The sequence below is a fragment of the Montipora foliosa genome, chromosome 7 (genome assembly GCF_036669935.1).
Source record: "Montipora foliosa isolate CH-2021 chromosome 7, ASM3666993v2, whole genome shotgun sequence".
In the NCBI taxonomy this organism is placed as follows: domain Eukaryota; kingdom Metazoa; phylum Cnidaria; class Anthozoa; order Scleractinia; family Acroporidae; genus Montipora; species Montipora foliosa.
In genome coordinates this window covers 34,353,152-34,360,651 of record NC_090875.1, presented here as the reverse complement: position 1 = coordinate 34,360,651, position 7,500 = coordinate 34,353,152, and the positions used below count along the sequence as shown (strand labels likewise).

At 37.8% G+C, this 7,500-nt stretch overlaps 2 protein-coding genes across 2 annotated transcripts in view; both read left to right on the top strand.

Moving 5' to 3' along the window:
* The window catches only part of LOC138011156 (uncharacterized), a 3,416-nt gene extending 1,388 nt beyond the window's left edge, over window positions 1-2,028 (top strand). Inside the window, exons 3-4 of the mRNA XM_068858130.1 lie at window positions 1-1,239; window positions 1,705-2,028. The exon at window positions 1-1,239 is cut by the window's left edge and continues 12 nt beyond it. Coding sequence (XP_068714231.1) covers window positions 1-1,239; window positions 1,705-2,028 — 1,563 coding nt within the window. The remainder of the gene's footprint in view (window positions 1,240-1,704) is intronic.
* Window positions 2,029-6,542: 4,514 nt separating this feature from the next.
* Window positions 6,543-7,500, top strand: part of LOC138011875 (tyrosine kinase receptor Cad96Ca-like) — a 40,705-nt gene continuing 39,747 nt past the window's right edge. Inside the window, exon 1 of the mRNA XM_068859109.1 lies at window positions 6,543-6,717. Within this exon, the coding sequence (XP_068715210.1) occupies window positions 6,552-6,717 (166 nt within the window). The 5' untranslated portion in view covers window positions 6,543-6,551. The remainder of the gene's footprint in view (window positions 6,718-7,500) is intronic.

Sequence of the window (7,500 nt, the reverse complement as noted above, 5' to 3'; positions counted from 1 at the left end):
AGTACAGCACCAAGTGTAGATGAAAATGAGGAATGCTTCAATACTTCTGGTGCTAAAAGAATTTTGCTTGTTTATGAAGACAATCTTAGAGAATTATTCCAATTCTGTCCAAAATGTGGTTCTTCAGTGAACACAGAGGAGATTGAGGAAGGAGAAAATGAAGGGACCCAGTACTCTGTCAAAATAAATTGCTTGAATGGTTGTACCTTTACCTGGCAATCACAGCCTTCCATCCCGGGAGTGAAAGGTGAAGGAAATTTAGCACTATGTGCTGGTTTATTTTTCAGTGGAATTCAATTTGCCAAATTTCAGCAGTTTGCTTCTGCAATAAATTTAAAGTCTATTGGAGCTGATTGCTACTATACCTTGAGGAAAAAATATGTCTTCCCTGTCATTGACAGTTACTGGCAGACTGAACAAAACAGGGTATTTAACAGTCTAAAAGACAGGGGGGAGCCAGTGACACTAGCCGGCGATGGGCGCTGTGACTCTCCAGGTCACAGTGCTAAGTATGGGACTTATACCATGTTAGATGTCAAAAGTAACAAGATTGTGGACTTCAAAGTTGTGTCAGTATGCGAGGTTAAAAACTCAAATGCCATGGAAAAGAAAGGTTTTATAGGAACACTCAACACCATTGAGGAGGCTGGGGTAGATGTGGCAGGGGTTTCAACTGATTCCCATCCCCAAATTAAGAAATACATGAGGGAGGAACAAAAAGATAAAAAACATCATATTGATCCATGGCATTTCTGCAAGAACGTCCAAAAAAAACTGAGGACATCCTCAAAAAAGAAGGGTTGTGAAAAGTTGGGCCAATGGGTTCCTTCAATTACAAATCACTTTTGGTGGAGTATAGAGACTTGCCAGGGTGATGCAGAAAACCTGAAGGAGAGATGGTTGTCAATAACAAACCATGTAGTAAATAGACATGACTTTCCAAGCAACAAAGTGTTCAAAAAATGTCAGCATGATGCTCTTGATGAAGGCATGCGACGAAAAAAGTGGCTCACTCCAGGTTCTCCACCACATAATGAACTGCTAAAAATTGTTCACGACACAAGGCTGCTGAAGACTCTTCCTCATCTCACTGACTGTGTACGTACCACAGCACTTGAAGCATACCATTCCCTTTACCTCAAACACCTTCCCAAACACACACACTATTCCCACAAGGTGATGGAGGAAGCAACCAAGCTTGTTGCTCTTGATCATAATAACAATGCCTCGAGGCAACAGGTAAGACTGTAGCATGTAGTGTTCACCTTTTTTCTTTTTTTTTTTCACTTGAGTGTCCTTTTATTCAGGATAGTTTATCCAATTATGGTGTCCAAAATTGAACAGTACATGTCTGTGCTCATGTGGATAGTTAATCAGTTATTACTTTCCAAATGCAACAGCACATGTATGACTTCTGTGGAGCTGAAGAACATTTTGTTTTTTCTTGTTTTTTTTTGTTTTTTTTTTGGGGGGGGGGGGGGGGGCAGGGGTCCACTTATTTTAACCCTGTGATGAAACAGAGCTTGAAGGTTTTTATGTAAATCATAAATAGTTGCTTATTCTAACTTTTCAATGCTACAACATTAGGACTTGAAGCTAAATTTCCTTTATCACTTTAATTAACCTTATTTTACAAGTCTGATAAATCAGCTAACAAAAATTGATACAGGATTCTGTTTTAGGATTATTCTTGTAATGTTTCAGGCACAAATCCAAAGTGGTGAAAGGGAGGGGGAGCTCCGATTTAAACTTGCCTGGAGCAAGGTAAAAAAGAGATATGACGCTGATCCTGTGCTGGAGGCAAAAGACTACAGCTACCTCCAGGAAATGCTGTGTGGTGCCATTCAGCAAACTGAGTCAGCAAGCAAAGTTACATCCCACAAAGAGGGTGGACAGCGTCCAAGTGTCACATGCAAACCAAGTGACACTAGACACATCATGGCACCTCTCCAAAGACCCCCCAGACAAGATGTAATCAAAGAGAGAATTAGCCTTTCTAGATTTAAAAGTAAAAAAGATGACTTGTAATTGCAATATAAACTAAACAAGTAGACTGGCAGATGGGCTATGTAATGCAAAAAAGGACTGTCTAAGCTATGGGTTATCATTAACACTGTCAGACTTTGTTTATTCCTTAGACAAGAAATGAAGTTAAATACTTTCCTATATTTTCTTACTGTTACCAGTAGGTCTCATTTTGCTTGAAAAACAAATATGATTTACAAGTTAAAATCTCATGCTGTTTATAGTATTCTCACAAATGACTTTCAGTCCTTGATATTCTGACAAATTAAGAAAAGTGTAAAATGGATTTTTTATGGTAAACAATGTCTAAAACAGCCAGTAACAAAAAGTTTTGCAAAAATTTTGTGGCACAGAATATAACAAAATATTTGCTGTAACAATATTTTTAGAAAATGCTGTCATGTTGTTGCAAATTTGCAATTAACCCATTGGCATCCAAACCAGCCGAAACTTGCCAGACTTAGTATTTTACTCTGTCTAACGGCAGAGTATTTTACTCTAACGCCAGACGATTTTACTCGTCAATGGGGAATGATCCCAGGGGTTCCCCATTGACGAGTAAAATCGTCTGGCGTTAGACAAAGTAAAATACTAAGTCTGGCCAGTTTCGGCTGGTTTGGATGCCAATGGGTTAATTGCAAATTTGCAACAACTTGACAGCATTATCTAAAAATATTGTTACGCAAATCTTTTGTTATATTCTGTGCAAAACTTTTTGTTACTGGCTGTTTTAGACATAAAAAATCCATTTTACACTTTTCTTAATTTGTCACAATGTCAAGGACTGAAAGTCATTTGTGAAAATACTATAAACAGCATGATATTTTAACTTGACTTTAACTTGACTTTAACTTGATTTTAACTTGATTTTAACTTGACCAAACCGGCCGAAACCGGGCAGACTTAGTATTTTACTCTGTCTAACACCAGGCGATTTTACCCGTCAATGGGGAACCCCTGGGAGTCAATGGGTTAATAACTCACTGAAAAACTATGTCCCCATCAAGCTACAAGCTCCTGCCAGGGTAAATTGCAACAAGCTACATGGACAGAAAGTACCGACAGCACCCAAATGAAATAGTTACAAACAACAGTAGAGTCAAGTCAATGCCAACAGGATTGTGAAAATCAGTCAAGCAGGCCAGGAAATCGCCAACAAGGGACATTTATAAATTCTGAATAGCCACCCTGGCAGGACCTCACTTTTACACAATGTACCCCTCTAGGACTCTGGTATTATGTTCAGCGTTGAATACTTAAGGCCAGTGTATATTCCATCAGCGGATGGAAATGTCTTGCGAATCTCATTTACAACACATGCTGGTATAATCTTCCTGTTCCCTCTTCCCAGTTTTCCATGAACCCAATAAACAAACTGTGAATATGCCAACCAACGACAAGTTCTGCAAATGTAGATAATAAATTTTGTATGCTTGTTAAAATCATCTTAGACAGTTCAGTTAAGGTGCATTAAAACTTTTAAGTGAGAATGATTCTCATGTTTCATGTATTTAATAACATGTAAGTTTTTATTTTACTCTGAAGAAACCTGTTTGTCAAATCACCTTATATGTCATTTAGACAAGAAAGATTTGGAAATTAAATACTTGAATGACTTATTTAGCAATTTTAGTTTAAAAAAAAATGGCAGGGCCACACAATAGACAGACTGCAACATATATTTTTAATAAGCTTATGGCTTATGTTCGTATTTATGAATGTATGGCAGAGCTAAACAAGAGACTATAGACAGTCGAACAATGTCTGGATTGATAATTGTTTATGCAGACAAAAAATTAACGTTACTTTATGTTCATTAACCCAATAATCAGAGGCAGAGTAGTCCCAAAAACAAATACACTTGATGTAAAACAGTCAAAATATATTTTAATAAGTTTACACTCGAGTCACAAGAATCGAAAAAAAAAATTTTATTCAATACATACTCATTGGGAAGTTCTGAAGCGGAAAATTCCATGCCTTGCAGCAGATGTTTTATGCGAACAAGGGTTGTTTTCAAGACTGCTCGATTCAAACAAACTGCTTTAAAATTATCGTGGTGAATTATGCACGTAATCGGCTCGCTGTTTGCGTCCGTTAAAGCCGATGCTTCAGCAATTTCTTTGCAACATAGACATTCTCGCGGGTGGTTTAATGTTGCTGCCGTGCAGTGCGAACATTTACACCAGTCCACAGTGACTAACCGACCGAAAACTTCTTCATAGCTGCCATCTGAATACTCGCTTTCACTCAAATTACTGCTTTCTTCGCCTTCTTCGTATTCTGGCTCAAAATTGTGCGGAGTAACAACAAATTCCTCTGCGGAAGCCATATTGCGACACTGTCCGACAACGCACTGACGTCACAAACTCCCACAAACCTTTGCGAAAGAAAACATGGCGGCGAGCGGGAGATTTGAAAGTCAAAAACAAACGCTCCGCATTCGAATCATGAAATGAAATATTAACTCAAAACCACAGGGATTGTTAAAGTGAGGTACCAAGTAAGTTTTGAAACCAAAACTGTTTTTCAGCCGAGGTTCCCTTTAATTTTTCTTTCCTCAGATACAGTACATGTATGCATATTTTAAAACACACCTTGTTTTCAAAGGCGTCACGGTCATCACAGCATCTCTCTGTTGGGCGGACTCCTTCACATACAGCAGTAGCTTGGGCTTTCTGATCAAGAATTCACAAAATTAATATAAAGAGATGATAATGGAGAAATAATGTGAGTATAATTATGATAACAAGGTTTTGCAGGTTGACCCAATGTTGAAAACATTGTTTGCTAGCCTTAACCCATAATGACCCCCAAGAGTGGCACTTACATTTTTCTCTTTTTAGCTCAAAACTGGGTAAAAATCTAATTTAGTGGTTTAGCTCGCACACACAACGTACAACATTCCTTACAACCCAGTGACAAGATATACAATATATTTATGGCACAAAAAGATATTGGTATTTAATTCCTGGCAACTTCCTGAAGACACTGTCTCCGAACTTGAAAAAAACTAGCCAGTTTTCTCAAGTGTCCATCCATTTCTATCCTTGGGTGCAGACAACAATGACAAGTTTCAGTGCACTTTAGTGGTTACTGACAAGAAAAGTACAGCATTAGTTTTTGGTTTTCGTTGATGCAAAGACACATTTTAGTGATCTGAAGTTTTGCTGCCCCTTTAAAACAGATTTTACTCATCATCAATTGGGTGGGGGGAGGGGGGGGAGGACGTCCTAGGGCGATTGAGGTGTGATGGTTGAGGTGTGAAAGTCCCCACTAAATACAATAATATGGGAATGCATGCAGTATTTTTATCCTCAAGGGTTAACTTAAGTAATGGTATTTGACCTCTAATCAATTTTTTCACAATACAAAATATACACATGTATTTCCATGTACCTTTCTGTCTTCAAGCAAGGATTTTTCTAAATCTTCCTCTTGCTCTTTTCGTATTTTGACTCTTTCTCTGAAAAAATTAAAATTCATAAAGAGTAAGGGAAAGGAGTGAAAGGGTTAACAAAGTGTACATGCATGTCTAGTTGATATAGGACCTAACATTTCACTACAGCAAAAGGGATGACAATGAATGTAGATTTGATGGAATAAAAATAGACCATTTTACAGTTTGCTCATTTATGACTAGCACAAGACTGCCTTTGACCTTGTATGGATACAGACCTCACTCCATTGTGCATTAACATTAGAAAAGCTCAAAGCCTTCTTTCTTTGTTATTTCTACTCTCCTATTTCGTTTTCTTTCCATGTTTCTGTTTTTCTTACGCTCTCAAACTTATCTCTCTTTCCTTCTATTCTTATAGTCTCCTTCTTCTCTTGGCTTATTTTTGTTATATATTTATTTTGTATTTTATTAATTTATATTAAATTATATTGATATTGATTATTTATTTTAATTCATTTTGTTGTTGGTTTTTCTTTTATTCGACCAGTCCTTCTTTTCCTTTTTTCATTTTTTCGTTTTTCGCGGTTCTAACCCGATAACCATGTCTCGATTTACTCGATCGTATAGCTGAATGTCGATTTACTCGATCGTATAATCGAATCTTGATTTACTCCATCGTACAATCGAATCTGGATTTACTTGATCGTATAACCGAACGTCGACTTACTCGATCGTATAATCGAATCTTGATTTACTCGATCGTATAACCGAATCTCGATTACACAATCGAGTGGTATTAAAATCAAAAGAACGAATAGGCGGTTGGGTGTCATTTCTTTACCGAGTCATCTTTCCCTCGTTTACCACAAGAGTTGAATGATCCGTTTTTTTTAACCTTCCATTGTTATTATCTCAGACGAATTAGTTTCATGTCTTTGATTGTTCAATATGTAGGATCAAGTGAACAGATCAATGACATGTCAGCAGAGTGTGTAAGAAGTGCATGTAAGCTTTAATTTCATGCCATAATTTAGTGACGAACAGTCAACCCCACCATTGAATAATATATGAAAAAAAAAATGAATTTCTCGATTTAAGATCAACAGGTTTTGGAGAAAGTCATGAGATGAAGTTGATGGATGTTGAAGTGGATGAATGGGAGATATCTCGTGACCGAATAAGACTCGAAGAGGTCATCGGCTCAGGAGTATTTGGAACAGTTTGGAGAGCGACTTTGAGTCGTAAAAATGGGAAACCTGGCATACGTTTTGTTGCAGCAAAGTGCTTTATACGTGAGTAACTTCGAATTCCAATAACTCATTAATTTGACTGCACAGCATATAACATTCAATTTATGGTACCTAGTGCAGCCAAAGCAACAAATACAGTGACGCCTCAACATCCTCTGCTCATCCACTTTGAATTTGTATTTTTTGTCACAATCAACGTGAAATGCTGAAAACCGAGGGTTTCAGGAGAATGCCTACTCGATCGCCCCCAACGTGGCACAATGAATGGTGCCTGGGACCGATCCTTACCAGCTGGCAGCCAGCTTCTTTTGGTCCTGGAATCTACAAAAAATGTGTCCCACAGGGAACCAGGCCTGTTACTGGGTTGCCATATGGCAATCCAGTCGGAAAACGAGTTAAATTTATTGGTTTTCTTTTTCTTTTTTTTTTTCTTCTTCTTCTTCCTTGTTTTTTTTTTGTGTGTCGGGAAAAGTCTTTCTTGTTACTCCCCTCCTAAGTAGTGTCTTTGTGCGAGAGTCGTCTGCGCGTAGTTTTGGTAGACTTTGCGCAAATTAGTCTGGTGGGCACAGTAGATTATTTAATTAACCTACAATGGCATCTGTGTCATAGAAGAAAGGCTGACATTTCAATATGCACAGTTTATTCCGGAGCTTCCCGAACTTGCTGTAGCAAAAAAAAAAAAATGTGAACTCTTCGATTTGAAACAGGAAATAGAAGTTAAGTACGTTTATGACCGTGGATCCTTAAGTCGTGCATGGTTGAGTGTTCTTGTGTATTCTTTTGTCTTCTTATGTGGTACAGCCGAGAATCAAGAAATCACGCAGG